Source organism: Prionailurus bengalensis, chromosome C1 (genome assembly GCF_016509475.1).
Source record: "Prionailurus bengalensis isolate Pbe53 chromosome C1, Fcat_Pben_1.1_paternal_pri, whole genome shotgun sequence".
In the NCBI taxonomy this organism is placed as follows: Eukaryota; Metazoa; Chordata; class Mammalia; order Carnivora; family Felidae; genus Prionailurus; species Prionailurus bengalensis.
In genome coordinates this window covers 42,247,187-42,271,677 of record NC_057345.1, presented here as the reverse complement: position 1 = coordinate 42,271,677, position 24,491 = coordinate 42,247,187, and the positions used below count along the sequence as shown (strand labels likewise).

The following is a 24,491-nucleotide window of genomic DNA, read 5'->3' as shown; positions in this document are numbered from 1 at the left end:
CACTGCCTGGCATTTGGTAAGAATTCAATAATTTTTTTTAAAATTTAGTAAGTTACCACAATGGCAATTCTTTTTTTCCTTACAAAGATCTCTATATCTCAGTCTTTTAAGTTTATATTCTAGAAAATTATCACTTATTTAGAAACGTGAGGTTTCAGTCCTCCACTTGATAGAATTCTTATATAATATATAGAAATAAAACAAGGGGGAAAAAGTAAACTAACTTTGGTTATTTTATGCTCAGCTCCACAAGATGATTTTACTAAACATAAAGGATATTTATATAGTTGAGAACAGACTTGACTCTGCAGGGCCAGAGCTTGTTGTTTAGTGGGAGAATTCAAAAGCTTGTACTGATCCAGAAGAAATAGGTACAACTGCAAAATGTACTGAGCAGGAAGATCAACTTCTATAGGAAAATCAAACCAGCTCCTATAGACTCTCTAAACTTCTAAGGTATATGTAGACCATGCTGGATGTTATACCCAGAATACCTGCCCCTATTAAGTGTTTTCTGTTTCTATCAGGTTTGGTGGGTGGTGGTTCCAGGGCTCAATCTTTGCAAGCTGGTGTGCTGTGGGCATCAACTTTTTTTCCCTTAGAAGCTCTTGAGTACTTTGAGTCTATGGGAAGGTCACAATCAGAGATCTGCAGCTACCATCAATAAAGGCTATGGAGAGACAGATGTAGATGTAGATCCCCACTACCACGGAAAAGGAATAAACCTAGCTAAACACACTTAAAAGGCCAGGCCTCTGGGCCGCTGTTTGGAAAACTGCTCAAATGTAGGATTCCACAGCCCATAATTGCCAAATGCTAAATCCAACTTTAGCCCCTGGGGAGAAGCCTCTCCCTGTCCCAGAGGCCTGCATGAACTTCTAGTGGATTCTTGGGAGCTGTCTTAGTGCAGAGGGACTGACTCCTGTTTCCGGCTTAGCTAGGGCTTCAAGAAGATGGCAGTAACAAAGGAGTTGCCCTAGACCGATATTTTTCAAACTGAGTTGCAAAATCCATTTGATCTGTGACTAGGAGAAATTTAAATGAAAAAAAATCAGAGTGCATCACATATATCAAGGGTAAACCAAATCTTGGATTCTAATACCACTCCCACTAAAAGAAACCATGGCTGATTCCAAAGCTGAGGCAGGGTAAGCTCAAGATGAGCTGGGAGCAAGCATCTTCTTAGGCCAGAAAAGGAAATGTTTAAAAAAAAAACAAAAACTGGTGGGAGCATATAACAAGGATGTTGGAGCTAGCCTGAAGGGGTTCTCTGGACAAAGCTGAGACCATATAAGCATGAAAATAATGAATGAGAATCACTCAAAAAGTGATCCATGAGTCCATAATGAAAATTAAATGAATAGATCGAAAAGAAAGAAGGGCTTTCGCTTATAGATGACCAAGTGTACCTGCTAAAGGTAGAGTGCTAGAACTAAAAACACCATTCTGTAGCCATCACAGTAAAAGATCAATCAGACAAGAAGCATCAGTGGATGCTAAATCTAAGGGATATTTCTGATAAAATATTTATATGATCTGAAAATGTCTCTACACATATTGGTTATTCATTCCAAGAGGAAAAACACAGTGGAGAAATTGGACCACACTCTGACCAGGTGACCAAAATTTACCATCATCAATGAGCAGAACAGATCCCACATGACCCTAGGTGTGAGGCCTTAAAAAAGGACACAGCAACTCTAAGGATTCTGGCCAAGAATGCATAAACATTCTAATTATGAGAAAGCACCAAACATAAGGCATTCTCTATTAAAAAATGGGGGGAAGGGGGTACTTGGGTGGCTCAGTCGGTTCAGCGTCCGACTTCAGCTCAGGTCTTGATCTAGCGGTTCATGAGTTCGAGCCCTGCATCGGGCTGTGTGCTGACAGCTTGGAGCCTGGAGCCTGCTTCAGATTCTGTGTCTCCCTCTCTGGCCTTTCCCCTCTCAAGCTCTGTCTCTCCCTCTCTTTCAAAAATAAATAAACATTAAAAAAATTTTTAAATGGGGTGGGGGATCCTATACTCACGAAAAATATCAATGTCACAAAGGTGAGTCAGGAAAGCTACTTGCCAAGTCTGATCCTAGGCGGGAAGCTTTACTGCAAGAGAAAAGGCTATAAAGGGCATGACTGGAGAGATGCTAGGTTCAAGTGTCCTATTAATGTTAAATTGGCTGAAATTGCAGTTATGCAGGAAGATGTCCTTATTTTTAGGAAATGAACATTATTTAGGGGTAAAGGACTATGATATATGCAACTTACTCTCAGATATCTTAAAGCAAATGTGACAAAATGTTAATATGTGAACAATAGGTGAATCTAGGTAAAGTGTACATAGGTTTTTTTATACTTGCAACTTTCCTGGAAGTTTAAATTATTTCTCAATAATTTTTTTTTTTAAAAACCTCTAGTGTATAACTAAAAATGTCTTGAATATATTCTATTTTCACAGAAAGACTCAATTCAGTACCTGCCATTCACTCGGGCAGATCTTGAGTAATCCTGAACTTGGCTCTGCTATCCAAGCGACCTCATTTACACTGAATCGCTTTTCCTTGGATAGAAGAGATAATCCGCTGGGTCTCTGATTCACTTCAGTGAATAATCTGGTAAAAAACAAATAGAAATCTAAGTGTAAATTCTACTTGAAGTCACTGTGATGTAAGCGGGACAAAACCAGTGGAATTCTCCTTTTTATATCAATTCTGTACAAAAAGTGCAAGACCAATGCTTCATTTTTTATTTCCCCTCTGCCCTCCCAGCCCCATCCTTGGTGATGGTTATACCCATTTGCGCATTTCTGAGCACAAGACCGTAAGTAAATCTTAAAACAGGAGCAGAATTTTTGTCTAAACAGTAACGGAAGGGGATTAGCGGCAAGGATAGCATAACTTGTGCAGTAACAGAAGCTGCCCAGATCTTCTTGGTGGACAATGCATAGAAGACTCAGAATTATGGAACATCTGTCCCCCCGACCACCCTTTCCCACCCTGGCCCCAACCCCCACTCCCACCCCACCCCCCCCCATTTAATAGTGTTAACAAAAGCTTAATCTTCCAGTTCTAAAGTGCAAATGATTTGGGTATGACTGCTGTTGTAACAGGTCTCAACAGACAAACAATGAAGTCCTCTGTCTATGCGATGTTTTCCAGAATATAAAAGATGAGTTCCATGACGATGGGGCCCTCACTGAGCTGGCAGGCCCCTCCATGGATCACCGGCACCAAAGCGCTGTCCAGATCATTCATGTACTGTGAGGGAAGGGGCTGGCCATTGCTCCCTGCTTGATAGCCAACCTAGAGCGCAGAAAGGAGGAGATGACAGGTTACTGGACAGAGAAGGCCTCTTGAGAGGGCTGAGGGCCAAGGAGGCTGAGCTGGAAAAGATGTCCTTTTTGGCCATGGACTAGACATACAGCAGTTAACACAAGGTTCTCCTTCTCTTCCCTGAATTGTTATTTATTATACTGTCGCTTATTCATCCTGACCTTGAGCTTGCTGCTTGGTAGCTGTGAGACTTGGGCAAGACACCTAACCTGTTAAGGCCTTAGTTTTCCAGGAAAGGGTAGAGGGTGGGGGGGGGGGGGGGCAGCATAGAGAGGTATGGAATATCAGAAATACCTAAACCTTTGGTTGTGGAAATTAAAATTAAAAATATACAAGGTACAACTAACTCCCTAACAACAGGAACTGAACATTTGTTCTCTCGTCCATCTGTTCACCCACAGACCATTTTCTGAGCACCTACATACACAGCAATTCTTGGTTTCCCCAAGAATTGGGGGAATGTTCCCCCAAGATAAATGTAACAGGACCCCCGCCCTCAAAAGGCAGAAAAAATGCCTGTTCTTTAATTGTTGCATGTAAGGTAATTCTCTAACAAGGTTATCAGTATCATTTGAGAAAGGACCATGATACCTCATTTGTATTACCCTGATAGGCGTATTAGTACCACGCTAGGCAAGACCTTGAGTAGAAAATACGTATGTTGATTGAGGACTAGTCAGGAAGTAGAACCAGACACATAACTTTTCACATTTTCCCTGATAGGGACACAACACTGCCTTAAAGCATGAGCAGTGTTGGGACATGTCACAACAATCCAAAATGGAGATTAGAGTTCAAGGCCACAGGAGAGAGACACTGGAACAAGGGACCGGGGGGGGGGGGGGGGGGGGGGGGGGGGGGGGGGGGGGGGGGGGGGGGGGGGGGGGGGGGGGGGGGGGGGGGGGGGGGGGGGGGGGGGGGGGGGGGGGGGGGGGGGGGGGGGGGGGGGGGGTAGGGCAGGTGTGGACTGTTATACAGACAGCATACAGAAACATGAAGTAAGACAGGAAGGAAAGCCTGGCCACAGGAGACCCGAGCTGACAGGAAAACTATTGGGGAAACACATCAAGTCCTCGCCCACTAACTGGCACAGAAATGTTAACAGAAAAACCTTAAGGAGTGAGAGGTGCAGAGGCCTAGCAGCAGAAGCCTGCTGCAGCTGGATTAAGAACAACAGGATAGGAGCGCGTGGGTGGCTCAGTTGGTTAAGCGTCTGACTTCAGCTCAGGTCACGATCTGAAAGTTGCATGAGTTCAAGCCCTGCGTCAGGCTCTGTGCTGGCAGTGCGGAGCCTGCTTGGGATTCTCTGCCCCTCTCCACTTGCGCATGTGCGCACTCTCCCTCTATCAAACTTACAAAACAAAACAAAACAAAACAAAACAAAACAAAACAAAACAAAACAGGATATGGGACAGCTTGGAACTTGCTGTCTAAAGGCTGCAGAGCAATTCCTGAAGAGTGGAACTGGGGAGTCTCAAAGAGGAGCACTGATGCCATTCATACAGGGGTGGGAAGTCCTCACACACACTTCCCCTCCTTACCCCACACTCACAAGTAAGTCCTTGGGAGACATTCAGGTGAGGAAGCCAAGATTCAAATGGTTCAGAGAGAGTCTCACTAAGCAGCACATCTAGGTACATGACTAACAGGCAAGGTCAGAAGGCCCAGAGAATTAAGGCCTCTGGGTTGATGGAGGAAAAGTCACATGTCAGAAAATACAGACACTGCTCAAGCCCACCTTCCAAGGCTACCTAAGACTCTTCTTACCTGATCTGAGTCAAGTGTCACACGTAGGCCTAGTTTAGTCATTCCATCTTCCTTCAGAAGCTTCAAGTGGGGACAGAGAGCAAGGCAAAAAGCCTTGGCAACGTGCTCAGTCAATCGGCTATGATCTGCAGGATCACTCAGGCAACTGTGCTGGTCATCGTTTTCTAGGAAAAACACCTGTTCCCCCAAACAAAAGAGACTTTAGCCTTGCGCCCAGGAGATGTGCATGAGCTCACTGTGTATGAGCACCCCAATCCCCTGCTATGCAGGAAGACCTATCTATCTCCCTGGTTTCAGCCATGGTCATAATCATATGTTCTACTCAAAACCAGAAAAGGCTTACATTTAGCACTGTGCACTTCTAAATGGTAATCCTTATACATGCACAGTCTCCTTAGGAAATGATCTTGGAATCTAAGAGGACAGCTCTTACAGATTATGTGACCCAACCCCTTCATGTTACAGATCACTCAGAGAAGTGACTTGCTCATGTGCACAAAAGTCCTGAGAGAAAGAGGCAAGGCCAAGCCAAGAATCTGAGTCTGCTGCCTCTCATTACAGAGTTCTGCCACATGGCCATGCCACTGCTGAGGCAGGAACTGAGTTAGTGTCCTTGCACCAAGCTGAGCAGAGGTGCAGAGGTGCCAGTGCAGAATCAGAAGCACTGCAAGATTGGAACTAAGAGACCCAAGTCCTAGTCACATAGAGGAGGGTTGTGAGCAAGTCCTTTGACTTCTAAATGTCCAATTATGCCTTTGTAAAATAGAAGGCACCTGTCTTGGGGCACCTGGGTGGCTCAGCCGGTTGAGCATGACTCCGGCTCAGGTCATGATCTCATGGTTCATGAGTTCGAGCCCTGCACTGGGCTCTCTGTGGTCAGCAAAAAAACCCACTTCAGATCCACTGTCTCCCTCTCTCTGCCCTTTACCCGCTCGTTCAATCTCTCTCTCTCAAAAATAAACATTAAAATTTTTTTTTTAAAAATGAAAGCCCCATCTTCTTGGTTATCGTAAATTATATAAAAGCATAATAGAGAAGATACAGATATGCACAAACACCATGCTTATACATACTGCCCCCTAGCTTACTGCTCAGTAAGTGGCTTATACAAAGAATACTACAAAGGGGACATCCCTGAAGCCCATGTACTAGTGAGAGTAGCACCGTGAAATGACAAGCAGAGCTCTGCACTGGGCATCAGAAGACCTCTGGTCCCTGCTCTGCCAGGTCTCTTGGAGCCTGTTTTCTCACATTATGCAAATGAGATGGGTCACACTGCTGCCTCACTGGGTTACAGGCAAGCAAAAGGGAGGGAAAATAGGTCAAATAGTGATAAGGAGCTCCACGTGGTCCAGACTGCACTACTTGAAATGTGTCAAAGGGATAATCATTACAAAGTAAGCTCCTAAGACCACTGAACTGCATATGAAAACACTGAGCCTGGTGGTATGAAGGATAAGTTACTTGGAATAACAGGTCGAGAAACGGAGAACAGTTTCTAGTCTCCTGCTCTCATAAACCAGCTATGTGAATGAACTTTGGTAAGGCATTGAACTTCTCTTGGCTTGAGTTACCTTGTGTGTAAAATGGAAAAGCTAGAAGTCAGAATTTTTTTAAAAAATTAAGACTTTTGGGTGCCTGGGTGGCTCAGTTGATTAAGTGTCTGACTTCAGCTCAGGTCATGATCTCATGATTTGTGAGTGTGAGCTCCGTATCAGGCACTCTGCTGTCAGCACAGAGTGCAATTTGGATCCGCTGTCCCCTTTTCTCTCTGCCTCTCCCCCATTTGTGCTCTCTATCTCAAAAATAAACATTTTTAAAAAATTAAGACTTTTAAAGCTGCAAGGAATTCTAGAGTTCTTAGAATTTAATGTATTATTTTTATACAGTACAACTGAGATTCAAAAGAAATTCAGAGATCTATGACCTCCCTGTTTATTCTCAGAGAATAAACTTCCCGATTTGTCTGATATTACACACATACAGGGTCCCTGCCCTGCTCCTCTCATTCCCAGGTTAGCCTCTCATACAGATTTCAAGTAAGGCAACACATAGTGCAAAAGAGCTTAGGAGCTGGCTGGATCTGGGTTTGAAACAGGACTTTGCCATTACTTATTTGCTTTGTTATCTTGGACAAGTTGCTGAGTATCTGAGCTTTAGTTTTCTTATTGGTGACATAAGCCTATTTTTAAAGAGTATGTTATCTAAGATACTTTTAACTGTGAGTACAGCATAACTAGTCCAGTATTCTAAAGAATAAAGCAAAAATGGTATATGCCATTCAGAGATGCATCCTTCTTGAATTCTATGCAAACAAATCTCTAAAAGCTCATTCATAAGAAAAAAGAGACATCAGATTGCTACAGGCTGTACTTGGTGGCATTTCTTCCTGGTGAGCAGAGACAGACCAGAGGGAATTGGAGTATAGAAGGTAAACAGAGAGCTTTTCTTTCCTTATCCTCCAGAATCAGCCCACAATGTATGTCTGAGCCTAACAAAAAGTTGTGCTCAAAGAGAATCAAGAATGCCAAGTTTCATGGCACCTGGATGGCTCAGTCGGTTGAACGTCTGACTCTTGATTTCAGTTCAGGTCATGATCTCACAGCTGTGACCCACTTCAGGCTCTGCACTGAGTGTGGAGCTTGTTTGGGATTCTCTCTGTCTCTATCTCTCTCTCTCTATCTCTCTCTCTCTCTCACTCTCTCTCTCTCTCTCTCCCTACCTCCCTCTGCCCTACCCCTGCTGGTGTGCATCTACACATTCTCTCTCTTTCTCTCTCTCTCTCTCAAAAATAAATAAGTTTTTCAGGCAAGCCTTTAAAAAAAAAAAAAAGAATGCCAAGTTTCATTTCCTTACCTCTGTCCATCTGATGACTTTTCCATTTGCTTTATACTCCGATCCATGGAATATCTTCACACTTGTTATAGACTCCATGGACTTCCCATCTATAGGACTTATAACACTACAATAGAGGCAAAGGAAAGAGATGGAAGCAGCTCCTGTAGTTAGAAGAATCACTTATCAAGTCTTGCTACTAATTACACTGGGTGCTTTGCTGAACACATCTGAGCAACACATCACAGCAAGAAAGACACTGCACAAAGATGTACATGAATAGAGCTCTCGTGGGAAGGTCCTGTGCAATGAAATAATTCAAAGAACACATATAAAAAAGGCGCCATGATTCCAGGAGCTGGTTCTTTCAATGTAAAAAAATCGTTTACTCAAACCTGCCCTCTTCTCCCAGCATTCCTTCCTGCAGTCAGTGCACGGCCACCCAGTCTTGCTCTCCCCTCTGCTCTGTCACGCACGCTGCTCCAGACAACAATCACATTCACACATGTTTGCAGATCTGCCTCACAGATGGACTTCAGATGAGGGAACATGATACACTCACCTCTGTGTGCTGTATTCCCAGTTCTGACATACTGCTTGGAACATGGGAGTTTAATAAATGTCTACTGATTGAAAGAATTACTTGACCAGTATGTTAATTATGACAGTGCTGTTGTGAGCTCATAAACAAGTATTTATACTATTATCACAACAAATTCCCTTTAGTGCTAAATTATCACTCCTAGATTCCTAAACAGAAAGGTCATTTTTTATAGTCATTTCCTCTCCAAAATATAGCAAGTATAAACAGGTGGAGATTGACACTCATTCTGATGAGGATTCAAAATAATTGTCACAAAGACTCCAAACTCTTCCCAACAAGATTCAAGTCTGTGTGTTTTCTAATCTCCATGTAAAAAGATCAAGTTGAACTTAAACTTCAGTATCAGGGATTTACTTCATTCACTTGAATTAAAATTATTTAAACAACACTGAAGTTAATTTCTAACTCATGACATGATGTCAAAAAGGGCCACTCTTAGTTGATTAGTACTCTTTTAGAGAGGATACCCAGACACTGAGGGACAAGCTGGAAAATACTCAATTTATACACTACAAACTAAACCCCTGAATTTGACAGTCCTCCCTAACTAGTTCTTGTCCTGTTTTCTAAGATGCTGCCACTGGCACTTGTAGGAAGGGGCAACCTGCTTGTTATCAGTTACTGATACCTATGGCATCAGATTTTCAGGTAATCAATTTTTTCGTCCTGATAACCATGTTCATTTCCAACTAAACACAAATTGATTTCGAAATTAAGATTTCCAATGAAGTATGGGAAGACAGAGGACTATTTGTAAAATAGGCAAATATACTCACCGATTTTTGTTTAATAACAAAAGCTTTAAAAGATTCTTTAAAAATCGGGTGTGCCATGTTGTCTATGCCCTCAATCTGCCTTTGCTCCTGCTATTCCCTCAGACTGGAATGCCCGCTCTGCCACAGCTATGTGGCAAATACCTACTCATCTTACCAGAATCAGAATAATCAGCGGCCATTTCTCTATGTAGGTCTTCTTGAATACCCTACCACCTCTACCAAGCTTCCTCTTTTCTTTCTTATCTTCACTGTGTTCCTACAGAGTTTTCTATGAGCATCTTCCATACTTTGATGCACTTATTTGTAACTATCTTCAAAATAGGACTGAACCACTTATCAGCAGGGAGTGTGTGGAATTCATTTTTGTATTTCTAGAGACCTACACATAGAATTATTGCCTGAAGGAAGGAATGAAAAAGGGATGGATGAATGGATAAAAGAAAGCTTAATACAATGATGTATAATATAGTCATTTTTTTTTTAAGCACCTACTAGATGCCTCATAGTGTTTTAGGTTCTGGAGATATAGCTATAAATAAACCAGATAAAAATCCCTGCCGTTATGAAGTTTATAGTCCAGGAGCAATATAATAAGTAAAAGTATATTTTATGTTAGAGAATTATAAGTTCTCTTGAGAAATGTAATGCAAGGAAGGGGGATAGGAAGTACCGGGGGTGGGAGAGAAGAAATATGTATGGGAGGGTTATAATTTAGATAGGTTGGCCAAGGGAAGGCCTTACTGAGAAAACACATTTTAGAAAAAACTTGAAGGTAGTGAGGGGGTGATTCATTTGGCTATCTTGTATCGAAGGCCAGAGTACAGGGTGAAAGAATAGTAAGAGCAAACGCCAGAGGGCAGAAGTAGAATTGACGTGTTCAGGCAAGAAGGCAGGTGTTGCTTCTGTGAAGTAAAAGGGTGGACAGGTTGTGTGAGGCCTTAGACACTTTGGCTTTTATGCAGAATGATACCGGAAGCTAATGGTGGGTTCTGAGCAGAGAAGTGACATTACTCTGGCTGCTGTACTGGAAACAGATTAGGTTAGGGGGCAGGAGGAGGTCAAGACTAGAAACAAGCAAGCCACTTCAAAGCCTCCTACAATAATCCAGACCAAATGATGGTGGCCTGAACCAGGATGGTGGCAGTAGAGGTAGTGAGAAGTAGTACGATTCTGGACATATGCTGAAGCAAAATATAACAGGATATATCAAATATATACTATAAAATATAACAATGCCAGGATTTACTGTTGAGTTAGGTACAGGGTGTGAGAGAAAAAGAAGTGTCAAAGGTGACTCCAAAGTGTTGGCTTGAGCCCTCAGAGTAGAGCGGGCCTGTAATGGGAAAGAGCGCAGGACTGGAAGCCCCAGGAGGTGGTTTTAGGTCCCAGCCCCGCCACTTCCTTGCTTTGTGGAGTCATTTAGCCTTTTGGTGCTTGTTTACTCATCTATAATATGGGGAAAACAAGGCTAGTTATTATAGCAAATGAAACAATGTTGGCAAAAGGGCTTTCTTTATAAAACCAGAAAGGGCTTCGGTATTACTATTATCTCAATAACTTCAGAGGCCTGTTTTGTTTCATCAATTCCTTCCCTCCTCCCCTCTTCAAAAACAGGCAGAGAAAGTCCTTCAGAAACTAAGCCAAGAAACTAGAAATTTAAAATTTTATCTTATATGTACACAACAGTCCTTTCTCTTTGGGCGTTCAGTAAAGTTATAAATACCAGTGTAGACAAAGCCCAGAGCCCAAACCATAACTAAATGCCCCAAGGGGGAAAGGGAGGAAACATTTACCCTTTGTTGACGTTCTTGTCATCATCCACCCACTGGATGTAGATGTGCTCCTGGGGGTCCTCGGCATCTGCCTTGCCACAGGTGATGGTGAAGTCCTTCATCTCTCGCAGTGCCTGCCTCAAAGCATCCATGTTCTCTGCTGTGATCTGGACCATAACGCCATCTGAGAATCAGCACCAAGATAATACAGATGGGAACAACGCAAAGCCAGGGAGGGGGCAGATGAATCACAGTGCCTGGCAGCTAGCAAATCCCTCTAGGATTATATGTAAAACTTTGCTCTGCTCTCTAAAGCTGACAGATAGAAAGAGGTTTTGTTCTTTGAGCTGAATTTCTTACTTTTCAAAGTGCTATGAGAAGCAAATGCCAAGATCGCTTCTGCCTAAAACACTTGCCTGCCGATTTCACTTCAGACACAGCTGAGTTCTCCTGAGACTGCTCAAGGGGAGATTTACACATGGTCACATCCCTCTTTTGGACTGACAGAACATTTTGTTCCTGTTCTCACTCTTGCATTTATCATGCTCTAACCATATTTCTGTGTTTGCACCTCTGTCTCTCTCACCTCACTATGATTTCCTGGCATAGAGTAAATGCCCAGGAAATGTTTGTTAAATAAATCACTGAATAAACAACAGTGGTGCGAGAAGCGATAAATCCATGTATTGGCTAACAACAGGGCAAACCTACCACATGTGCTTCACATGGGCCACCATGTAGTCAACACATGGTAACTATTTGGGGGCTGCTACCTACCCAAGTCAAAGGCAGACACCGAAATTCAGTGTGAAAGTTGTCACATGTGGAGCAACTGCCCTGCTTCACTGACACAAAATTTTGTCAACTAAGATAATTTCTAAAAAGCTTCATAAAAATTTCCTAGCAGCTAATTGCTCAACTGACACACAGAGTGAAATACAAGAACTAAAAATTTCCTAATCCAAAGATACAGACGTAACTTTTAAACACATCGCATTTGTAAGGATCTGTGTCCATTCAAATGATCATTTCCACAACATTTAAAAGGTGTTTTTAATCATCTTGTCAAGACACATTTTGAATGTAGTCAATACTTGATCACATAGGTACTAATTAGTCACTTAAGACCAAATGATTATTTAACTCCTAGATTTCTTAACTTTTTAACAGCATGCTTCTACTTGCTGGTCAAAGTTGTGAAATTTAGTTATAAATAGTAATGTACTTTGCTCTTCACTTGCTTTTTTATTAAGCTTACCAGTAAAGGAAGTCAAAGCCAGTATCTATTAACATATGTAAGATGGTCTATGTATTTCAGTTAACACACTGGACTCCACCCCCAGGAAGGACTGCTCTTAGGGGCTGGAGTTAGGCTACTTCGGCAATGAAAACATGTCATATGTGGCAGACTGTCCTTTCCAAAAGTGACCACGATATCTCCGACCTCACGTGCTTTTTCACAATGCTTCCCAATTCCCCATTAAGAAATGGAGTCTAATTCTTCTCCCCTTGAATCTGGGAAGGTTTATGACTATTTCCAACACTAGAATATGGCGGAAGTGATACGGTGTGATTTCCAAGACTGGGTCATAAGAAGCAACATGGCTTCTGCCCTTTGCTAGACGTGTGGCTGGAGTTAGAAGTCCAGCTACCCCCAAGGCTGCCATGGCATGCTAAGAGTCAAAGTGTGAGTACTCCAGTCACCACTCCTAGTCTTTAAATCATCCCACGGCCCTAGACATGGGAATAAATAAACCTTCAGACAGTTCTAGCTCCCAGCCATCAAGTCATCCCAACCAAGGCCCTGGACATATGGTCAAGCCGTCCCTACATTACCCTGTCAAGATTTCTGACCCAGAGCAATCGGTGAGCATGGTAAAGTAATTGTTTCAAGCCATTAAGATCTGGGTTAATTTGTTATACAACAAGAGTAACCAGATCAAAATATAGGAAGAATCAACTGATAAAGAAAATACACAGTATGCTCATCAGCCTTTCATTAACTCTCATTTAATAAGCTTTTTTCAGGATATGTGTCATGTCTAATCTAATTATAGGAAACCAGCAGCAAGCACATACCATTCTGCACCCCAAATAATGAATGCACATTCCTGTGAGTTAAGCCAGACTGAACTTCATCTACATGTTTACAGATATGAGCCCAGTGATATATTTGAACTCAGACTATGTCCCCTTGGGTACCCTCTCCCAGAGGTCTGAAAGGCCATCTCTTAATTTTTCTGTCACTGTCCCATGAGATCTGTACCACTTACTTCCTTCTTTAGAGACCAAAGTACCTATATGACAGTATTAATTAGCTGAAGAGTAAGATGCTATTGGATACATAATAGGAGTAAGAAGTCTACCGTAAAAGTGTTATGGTTTCACTTAACATCCCTTGTTTTTTATTTTTTTTAAACTTTTATTATTATTGTTATTTTTTGTGTAAGCTCTATGCCCAACATGGGGCTTGAACTTATGACTGGAGATCAAGAGTCGCATCCTCTACCAACTGAGCCAGCCAGGTACCCCAACATCCCTTGCTTTTTAAGTTGTATAATTAGGCCTGAACTAAACACAGGCAATAAATAACTTATTCTTTACCTTCCACAATACTGGACTTGGCAAGATATCCGGAAGAAGATTTCAGAGCACCACTGAACACAAAGAAACTGGCACCAGTCACTAAAATAGTAAAATAAATAGTTTAGTAAAGATAGGCCCTGAGATCAAAAGACTCAGAACAATACTGAAATATTTGGTAGTTGGTAACCCCAACCATCATCATACAGAAAACAAAAAACAACGACTCTATACACCACAATATACAAGTAACCAATAATTCTGATGCTTTGGGAATGAAGTTTTAAGATATACTCTCCATTTCGTTTTCCTCTCCCTCCAATCAAGAATTAAAGAATCTTACAAGCAAAGGAATCTTAGTGGTCCAGTCTAGGGCTCGGCAAACTACAGCCTGTTTGGCCTGCAGCCTGTTTTTGAAAATAAATTTTTATTGGAACACAGCCATTTCTACTCACTTACATATTGTCTATGGCAGTGCTTGAAGTATATCAGAGTTGAGTAATTGGGGACAAAGACCACAGGCTTGCAATAATACCTAATATATCACCTAGCCATTCACAGAAAAGTGATGGCTGATCTAATACCTTTATTTTTCAGATAAAATATATTTTGAAGATAGAGATATGGTTGGCAACCATTTTATTTATGAGTAGATTTCTTTAAAAAAATATATAATAAATAAATAAATACCTATTGAAAAGACCAACACATTACCATTACCTCTTCATGAAAAAAAGAATATTTAATTACATTTAGCTTTAAGAAAATTTCACTATGCTCCTCCATATCATTTTTTAAGATTTTAAAAAAATTATTTACGTATTTATTTACTTGGAGAAAGTACGCATATACAAACAGGGGAGAGGGAAGGAGGGAGGGAAGGAGAGAGAGAACCCTAAGCAGGCAGAGCTCAATGTGGGGCCTGATTCCATGATACTGGGATCATGACCTGAGTTGAAATCAAGAGTTGGACGCTTAACTGACTGTGCCACCCAGATGCCCCAAGATTTTATTTTTTTTTTATAGTAATCTCCACACCCAACGTGGGGCTCGAACTTAGAACCCCAAGATCAAGAGCTGCATAGCTCCACCAACTGAGCCAGCCAGGAGCCTCTATGTTCCTCCACATCTTAAATTGGACTAAGCTAATCCACCTTTCTGCCCATTGGCCCTGCAATATCTCTAATAGGTAAACATCCAGGCTTTGTCAAAGATTTCTAGTGACAAGGAGCCCACAATGGCACTAGGCAGCCCCTTCTACTTCTGGATAACTCTCAGCCTTACAGAATGTGCTCTCAAACTGAGTCTAGACCTAGATCCTTTTAACTCTCACCCAGTAGTGCTGGTTCTGGCCTTTTGTAGCTATAGAGAATAAGCTCGATGTTATTTCCACACACTGGAAAACCTTAAAAATAGAGACAGCTATTTTTCACCCTCTGCCAATCTATACTTTTCCAGATTACATATTCATACTATATTCAAAAGGTCTTCTTTTGACCTAGTTTCCAGATTTTTCACAGGTCTTGAACCATCCTTAGAAGAACCTGCAGTTTTATCAATGGATATCATCAATTACATTAATGATATCCAGAACTTATTTCAAATATTCCAGGTGTGATCTAACAGAGAGCATTGTGGATTTATCACCTACCTTATTTTGGATATATGCTGAATATACATGTGACAAAGACCTTTTATGCTTTTACTAAACAATTGATTTATAAAATATATTGGACAGTGACCTATGTCACTGTCAACTAGAGAAGTGTTTCATAAGGCATACTAAAGAAAGTTAGTTATGGAAGATGTTCTGAGGAAAAACCAGATTCATGGTCAACTAAATTTGCAAAGGGCCAGGCACTATCTTCCTTTTGGAAAAACGCAAATCATATCATCTTGTTAAAGGCTCTGAAAAGTCCTATAGTGAAGAAATCTGTTTAAACTTGTAACCCAGGAATATCAGTTAAATGTACTAATAAGCAAGACTTTCATTTATGTGAGTACTTTTTAACACCCTAGAACCTGATAAGACATCTTAAGAAATGCCACCTTAAACAGTGCTTCTTATATTTCAATGTGCATTTAACACAGGGACCTTATTAAAATGCAGATTGTAATTTAGCAGATCTTGGGTACAGATCCTTCATTTCTAACAATCTCCTAAGTGATGAGCCCACATTATGAGTGCCACTGAACCAAGAAGCCTTCTTTCAGAGTTCAGTCAACCTATTAATTAACATTCTTTAGATATGGTCATCCAACAAGTTTCAAACCTACCTAAGTATATTCTCACTAAGGGGCCTAGTCTTCCTACTTTCAAATACCAGTTCTGGCCATGACAATATCCCGATGCAGAATTTTCAATATGTTCTCCTCAATAATAGAGATTCCATGTGCAACTTTGAGTCTGGCTATTTGGGGAGTCAACATAATCTTGGAAAGTAAGGATGGAGAGGTTAAATTCATCAAAGTGAACTTAAAAATTCACCTCGCTAGAAACTGAGAGTTATGGGGCTGAGATAGCCAACTTCCCATGTCCAGTACAACTTTATATTCTTACCATGTCAATCACCTCAAATACTCACCCTTTCTGGGCTGATTGTGAATACTGATAGCCTGGGTCTGATAGTTTCCATCATCATTCTGTACACACACCAGATGAGAGTCTGCCTTCTCATTGAAGCAGGCACCTCCTGCCAGGACATGTTCATTGGACTTGTTCATGGCTTTCATCATCTGTAATCAAATGCAAGATTAACTTTCTTATTCTGCCAAAAATGGGCACTTTTGGGGGTCTCACACAGCACAACTCTTTTACCTTCTCAAAGGCAAAAAAACCAATATTATTATCTATTAAAGTGACAAAGAGGCTACTAAATAATGAAAACAAAGTGAACATCAGTCACCATTAATAAAAAAAAATTGGGGCGCCTGAGTGGCTCAGCTGAGCATCCGACTTCGCTCAGGTCATGATCTCGCGGCCAGTGAGTTCGAGCCCCACATCGGGCTCTGTGCTGACAGCTCAGAGCCTGGAGCCTGTTTCAGATTCTGTGTCTCCCTCTCTCTCTGACCCTCCCCCGTTCATACTCTGTCTCTCTCTCTGTCTCAAAAATAAATAAACGTTAAAAAAAATTTTTTTTAATAAAAAATAAAAAATAAAAAAATCAACATATAGGGGCACTTGGGTGGCTCAGTCAGTTAAGCATCCGATTTTGGCTTAGGTCATGATCTCATGGTTCATGGATTTGAGCCCCACGTCAGGCTCTGTGCTGACAGCTCAGGGACAGGAGCCTGCTTTGGATTCTGTGTCTCCCTCTCTCTCTCCCCCTCCCCACTCCTCGTGCTCTCTTTCAAAAATAAATAAACATTGAAAAAAAAAAGAAATCAACATATACAAAAATTCTCTTTACACTTTATAGGTGATTTATATTATAACCTAAATAAGCACAAGACATATTTGCATTCATTTTTTTTTTTTTTGGTCCTTTTGTTGCTGTACTGAACTCACGTAACATTAGTTTAGTTAATTACAGTAATTCCTCCTACCCACTACATTCTCTGAGGACATATTCACTGAAATTCTAAGTCAAAAGAATGTCCCATATGTAAGTGCATCTGCCTTATTTTTTCATATTTGCACAAAGGAGTGAGGGTTTTCCTCTAGAAATATACTCCACTGTTTCTTAGTTTTACTAACTTGTTTGAAATCTTCTAAGAAATCACTAATATGTTGCTTTGTTCTTTTTTTTTCAAGTTTTTGTTTAAATTCCAGTTTGTTAATATATAGTGTAATATTAGTTTCAGGAGAATTTAGTGATTTATCACTACAGATAACATCCAGTGCTCATCACAACTGCCATCCCTAATGCCCATCACCCATCTAGTCCATCCTCTTCCCACCTCCCTCCATCAATCCTCAGTTTGTTCTCTATTGTTAAGAGTCTGTTTTATGGTTTGCCTCTTTCTTTTCCCCCCTCTGTTCATCTGTTTTGTTTTTTAAATTCCACATATATGTGAAATCATATGGTATTTGTCTTTCTCTGACTTATTTTGCTTAGTATAATATTTTCCAGCTCCATCCCACATTATTGCAAATGGCACATTTCATTCTTTTCTTGATGGCTGAATAATATTCCAACACACACACACACACACACACACACACACACACACACACACTCACACCTTCTTTATCCATTCATCAGTTGATGGATGTTTGGGCTCTTTCCATAATGTGGCTATGTGTCCCTTCAAATCAGTATTTTTGTATCCTCTGGGTAAATACCTAGTAGTGTAATTGCTGGGTCATAGGGTAGTTCTATTTTTAATTTTTTTGAGAAACTTCCATACTGTTTTCCAGAGTGGCTGCACCAGTTTGCATTCCCACCAACATGGCTGTACCAGTTTGCATTCCACCAACAGTGCAAGAGGTTCCCCTTTCTTCTCATCCTCACCAACACCTGTTGTCTCCTGTTAGCCATTCTGAAAAGTGTGAGGTAGAATCTCATCATGGTTTTGATTTCTATTTCCCTGATGATGAGTGATGTCGAGCATCTTTTCATGTGTCTATTAGTCTTCTGGATGTCTTCTTTGGAAAAATGTCTTTTCATGTCCTCTGTCCATTTCTTAACTGGATTATTTGTTTTTTGGGTGTTGAGTTTGTTAAGTTCTTTATAGACTTTGGACACCAACCCTTTACCAACTATGTCATTTGCAAATATCTTCTCCCATTCCAAAGGTTGCTTTGTAGTTTTATTGACTGTTTCCTTCACTATGCAGAAACTTTTTATCTTGGTGAGGTCCCAATAGTTCATTTTTCTTTTGTTTTCCTTGCCTCCAGCAAAGTGTCTAGTAAGAAGTTGCTCTAGCCAATGTCAAAGAGATTGCTGCCTGTATTCTCCTCTAGCATTTTGATGGTTTCCTGTCTCACCTTCAGGTCTTTCATCCATTTTGAATTTATTTTTCTGTATGGTGTAAGTAAGTGGTCCAGTTTCATTCTGCACATTGCTGTCCAGTTTTTCCAATGCCGTTTGTTGAAGAGACTGTCTTTTTTTCCACAGCTAATGTAATCCTCCCTGGGGAAAAACTGAGAGCTTTCCCTCTATGGTCAGGAACAAGACTGGGATGTTCACTATTTAACATAGTAACGGAAGTCCTAGCCTCAGCAATTAGACAAAAAGAAATAAAAGGCATCCAAATCGGCAAAGAAGTCAAACTTTCATTATTTGCAGATGATATGATTTTCTATGAAGAAAACCCAAAGACTCCACCAAAAAAATTGCTAGAGCTGATACAGGAAATCAGTCAAGTCGCAGGATACAAAATCAACATACAAAAATCTGTTGCATTTCTATACATCAATAATGAAGCAGCAGAAAGAGAAATCAAGGAATTGATCCCATTTACAACTGTACCAAAAACCATAAGATACCTAGGACTAAACCTATCCAAAGAGGCAAAAGATCTGTACTCTGAAAACCATAGAACACTAATGAAAGAAACCGAAGAGGACACAAAGAAATGGAAACACATTCCATGTTCATGGATAGGAAGAACAAATATTGTTTAAATGTCTATGCTACCCCAAACAACCTACATAATTAATGAAATTCCTATCAAAATAACATCATCATTTTTCACAGAGTTAGAACAAACAATCCTAAAATTTCTATAGAACCAGGAAAGATCCCGAATAGCCAAAGTCATCCTGAAAAAGAAAAGCAAAGCTCGAGGCATCATGATTCCAAACTTCAAGCTATATTACAAAGCTGTGGTAATCAATCCAGTATGATACTGGTACAAAAAAAGACACATAGATCAATGGAACAGAATAGAAAACCCAGAAATGGCTCCACAACTCTATGGTCAACTAATCTTCAATAAAGCAAGAAAGAAAATCAATTGGAAAAAGGACAGTCTTTTTAACAAATGCTTTGTTCTGATCACAAGATTTAAGATAGTAATTCTGCACCTAACCTGAAAAAACTCACAGGCCACCATTTTGTATATAGTAAACAAATCTGAACTTAACATTATCTTGGTGCTAAACTCTGGCTTCTGGTTGAAATAGGATAGCGATAATTTGTTTTTTAGTTCCCTTTTTTCCTTCATGCCATGCATTTGTCCGCCTTTGTAGTCCAATCCTTTAATGGCTTTAATCTTTCAAAAATCTAGTCCAAAACTTTTGTTTTACTCCCCTCTTCCTCTTACATTACAAACTGCAGTACTAAGTGTGAAAAATACCAGATGAGTGTTCTGATACCTTTTTATATTCTTGTATCATTACACTCAAAACAAAATAATGTGAGATGAAATTCACATACATAAAATTAACCATTTCAAAGTTGAACAATTCAGGGCCATTTAATACATTCACAATGGTGTGCAACAGTAACCTTTATCTAGTTCCAAAACATTTCAATCACTCCAAAGTAAAAACGTCCCTCTAACCTGTTTCTCCCAATCCTAACCACCAACCTGCATTCTCTGTGCATTTATTCTGGACATTTTACACAAACGGGTCCATTTTACACAAACGGGTGACCATCGTGTCTGGCTTATTTCACTTTTTAATTTTTTTTTAACATTTATTTATTTTTGAGAAAGAGAGCAAGCAGGGAAGGGGCAGAGAGATGGAGACACAGAATCTGAAGCAAGCTCCAGGCTCTGAGCTGTCAGCATAGAACCTGACGCGGGGTTCGAACTCATGGAATGTGAGATGGTGACCTGAGCTGAGGTCGGACGCTTAACCGACTGAGCCACCCAGGCGCCCCTGGCTTCTTTCACTTTAACATAATGTTTTAGAAGCTCATCCATGGTGTAGCATGTATCATACTTCACTTCATTTTATGGCCAAATAACATTCCATTGTGTATGTATACACACACACACCACAATTTGTTTATCCATCCAACCAGGGACATTTGGGCTATAACCACCTTATGGCTACTGTAAATAGTACTACTATAAATGTATGTGTACATATACTTGTGTAACTGTTTTCAATTCTTTGGAATTGCGGGGTCATACAGTAATTCTATGTCTAACTTTCTGAGGAGCTGCCAAACTTTTTCATAGTGGATGAACCATTTTCCACCAGCAACACAAAAGGGTCCCAATTTCTCTACATCCTTGCTGGCGCTTGTTATTTTCTGTTGTTGTTTTATAGCCATCCTAGTAGGTGTGAAGCAGTGCCTCACTGTGGTTTTGATTTGCATTTCCCTAATGACTAATGATGTTAAGCATCTTTTTATTTGCTTGTTGGCCATCTGAATATCTTCTTTGGAGAAATGTCTATTCAAGTCCTATGCCCATTTTTAAAAGATATACAGTGTTTTATTAGTTTCAGCTGTACAATTTAGTGATTCAACAATTCCGTACATCACCCAGTGCTCATCACAAGTGTTCTCCTTAATCCCCACCACCTATGTAACCCATGCGTCCATCCTCCTCCCCTCTGGTAACCATCAGTTTGTTCTCCATAGTTAAGGGTCTGTTTCTTTCTTTCTTTCTTTTTTTTTTTAATGTTTTATTTATTTTTGAGACAGATGGAGACAGAGCATGAGCAGGGGAGGGGCAAAGAGAGAGGGAGACACAGAATCCGAAGCAGGCTCCAGGCTCTGAGCTGTCTCACAAACTGCGAGATCATGACCTGAGCCAAAGTCGGACGCTTAACCGACTGAGCCACCCAGGCGCCCCATAGTTAAGGGTCAGTTTCTTGATTTGTTTCTTTTTTTCCCCCCTTGCTCATTTGTTTTGTTTCTTAAATTCCACATGAGTGAAATCACACTGCATTTGTCTTTCTCTGACTTATTTTGCTTAGCATTATATTCTCTAGCTCCATCAATGTCCTTGCAAATGACAAGATTTCATTTGTTTTTATGGATGAGAAATATTCCATTGTAGTATATATATACCACTCTTCTTTATCCATTCATCAGTTGATAGACATTTGGACTCTTTCCATACTTTGGCTATTGTAAATAATGCTGCTATAAACATAGGGTGCATGTATCCCTTTGAATTCATGTTTTTTTTATTTGGGTAAATACCCAGTAGTGCAATTGCTGGACCATAGGGTAGTTCTATTTTTAACTTTTTAGGAACCTCCACACTGTTTTCCACAGTGGCTGTTATTCTAACAGGTATGAGGTATGAGGTAACAGGTATGAGGTAATCCTTCACTGTAGTTTTGATTTGCATTTCCCTGATGCTAAGTGATGAAGAGCTTTACATGCGTCTGTTGGCCATCTATATGTGTTATTTGGAGAAACGTCTGTTCATGTCTTCAGCCCATTTTTAATTGGATTGTTTCTTGGGTGTTGAGTTTTACAAGTTCTTTGTATATTTTGGATTCTAACTCTTTATCAGATATGTCATTTGCAAGTATCTTCTCCAATTTTGTAGGCTGCCTTTTAGTTTTGTTGTTTCCTTTGCTGTACAGAAGCTTTTTATTTTGATGCAGTCTCAATAGTTTATTTTTGCTTTTTGCTTCTCTTGCCTCAGGAAACATATCTAGAAAAAAAAGTTGCCCTTTGCCTTTTTTAATGGGATTGTCTTTTGTTGCTGAGTTAAAAGACTTCTTTATATATTCTCTACATATCAGACCCTTGTCAGATACATGATTTGCAAATATTTTCTCCCATGTGTAGGTTTTCACTTTCATGTTAATGTCCTTCAATACACAAAAGATTTTAATTTTTATTAAGTCCAATCTATTTTTTTTTGTTGTGTGTACTATTGGTATATTATTTATTGCTAAATCCAATGTCATGGAAAATTACCCTCATGTTTTTATCAAAGAGCTCCATGGTTTTAGCTCTTATATTTAGGTCACTGATCCACTTTGAGTTAAATTTTGTACACAGTGTGAAGTAGAGGTACACGTTCATTCTTTTATATGTGGAAATCCAGTTGTCCTAGAACCATTTGCTAAAGGCTATTCTTTCACCATTAAATGGTCTTGGCACCTTTGTCAAAATCAACTGGCCATAAATGTACAGATTTATTTCTAGATTCTTAAGTCTACATTATTTTGATTACTACAGCCCTGCAGATTTTGAAATTGGAAGGGTAACTACTACAATTTTGTTCTTACACAAGATTATTTTGGCTTGGGAGCCCCTTGCAATTCCAAAAGAATTTGAGTACTGGCTTTTTCTTTTCTGGGAAAAAAAAAAAGCCATGGGTATTTTGATAGGGCTTGCATGGGATCTGTAGAACCACTTTGAATAATACTGACAACTTAACAATATTAAGTCTTCTAATCCATGAACATGAGATGTCTTCCCATTAATTTAGGTTTTCTTCAATTTCTGTCAGAAATGTTTTATACTCTTCAAAGTATAAGTCTTTTACCTCCTTAGTTAAATTTATTCCTAGATCTATACCAATACAATTCTAAGATATCATCATCTCATGACTTTACTTTGTTATGTTTATAACTCTTGCAAAATTTAGTGTTTTAATATATTATTATATCACCAGAGGCATCCAATAGTAACTGAATATATTCCTCTCACACTGATATTTATCAATCTCACTAATTCAAACCACTTCTGTCAGGATTTTCCAAAGATTACATTTAAGTCTTTTGCAAACAGGGTAAAAGTCAGCAGGAAGATTCCTACTTAGCAAAGTCAACTCATAGACTAATTTAGGCTCTTACTTACAATTTATATTTGTATCACATGAAAGAAACTGATATAATCACATATAGCAATTTTTTTTTAAGTAAACTTTATCCCCAACGTAGGGCTGAACTCACGACCCTGAGATAAAGAGTCACATGCTATACCGACTGAGCCAGCCAGGCACCCCCATATACAGCAATTTTAAAGAATGTTTTTATCTATTATTTCTTCCAAATCATTAGGCTAAAGTGGTTTCTAACTTTGTCTATACTAAGCAGATTAAGAAATATTCTCAATTTAGATATTCTAAATAAATTAGCTACCCTCTAAGAAATCATTTCCTTAGATGTCAATTTCAAGCCCAATGAGATAAACAAACTTCATTTCTTTATAAAGGAATACTCTTACTTTCTTAAAATCATGTGGATTTACACCAAGAGAAGAATTTCCTAAGTATTTAAAGGACTTTGCTGACCATAAAATAAACTTAACATTTGTCATATAAAGTTATCAACACTCAACTTTCTAGTTGTGCTATTTCTCTATCAATTCAAATTCTGTAGTATCTCCTATATCTATCCTTATCTTCACCAGAATTCAAGATCTAACTACCTCTATTCTGGACATAATAATAACCTTACACCTGGTTTTTCTGCAGTCTTTCTCAATTCTGATTCATTCCACACAATGTTTCCAAATTCACCAAACACAGTTCTGATGGTATCAATCTTTTCTATTGTGTCCTCTCACTCCAAACCAGCTTTCCTGCCTTGCTTCCCTTCCTACCATATCCTTATATGCAGGACTACTTCCTGATGTGCCACCATTTCCCATCTCTGAGCTCTTGCATATGGTATTATTTAGCCTTCCTTTTTATCCCCCATATCCAAGCATCTGAAAAAGTATCCCCCAAAAAAAGGCCTAGTAAAAATACCAATTCCTACATTCAGCCTTCTTTCATTCCAGACACCAATATGACCACTTCCTTCTTTGAATTGCCATAGCACTCTGTATTTCTTATATATTGCATTATCAACATTCAGCTTTGTCTTATGGTTAATAGCAAAGACTGCTATTAACCAGACTCCCTGCATTTCTTGGCTTTGCTTCTAACCCCCCGTGTGCCCTGGGGCAAGTTACTTGATTTCCCTGTGTCTCAGTTTCCTCCTCTGTAAAGAGGATAATAAAAGTAACTA

At 39.8% G+C, this 24,491-nt stretch overlaps 1 protein-coding gene across 3 annotated transcripts in view; it reads right to left on the bottom strand.

Moving 5' to 3' along the window:
• Nucleotides 1–2,717: 2,717 nt before the first annotated feature.
• The window catches only part of ZFYVE9 (zinc finger FYVE-type containing 9), a 220,095-nt gene continuing 198,321 nt past the window's right edge, over nt 2,718–24,491 (bottom strand). For all 3 annotated transcript variants that reach the window (XM_043574953.1, XM_043574954.1, XM_043574955.1), the window contains 6 exons: nt 16,249–16,399; nt 13,685–13,765; nt 11,102–11,264; nt 7,950–8,055; nt 5,094–5,270; nt 2,718–3,296 (listed from right to left, as the gene is read on the bottom strand). In XM_043574953.1, coding sequence (XP_043430888.1) covers nt 3,135–3,296; nt 5,094–5,270; nt 7,950–8,055; nt 11,102–11,264; nt 13,685–13,765; nt 16,249–16,399 — 840 coding nt within the window. In that variant the 3' untranslated portion in view covers nt 2,718–3,134. The remainder of the gene's footprint in view (nt 3,297–5,093; nt 5,271–7,949; nt 8,056–11,101; nt 11,265–13,684; nt 13,766–16,248; nt 16,400–24,491) is intronic.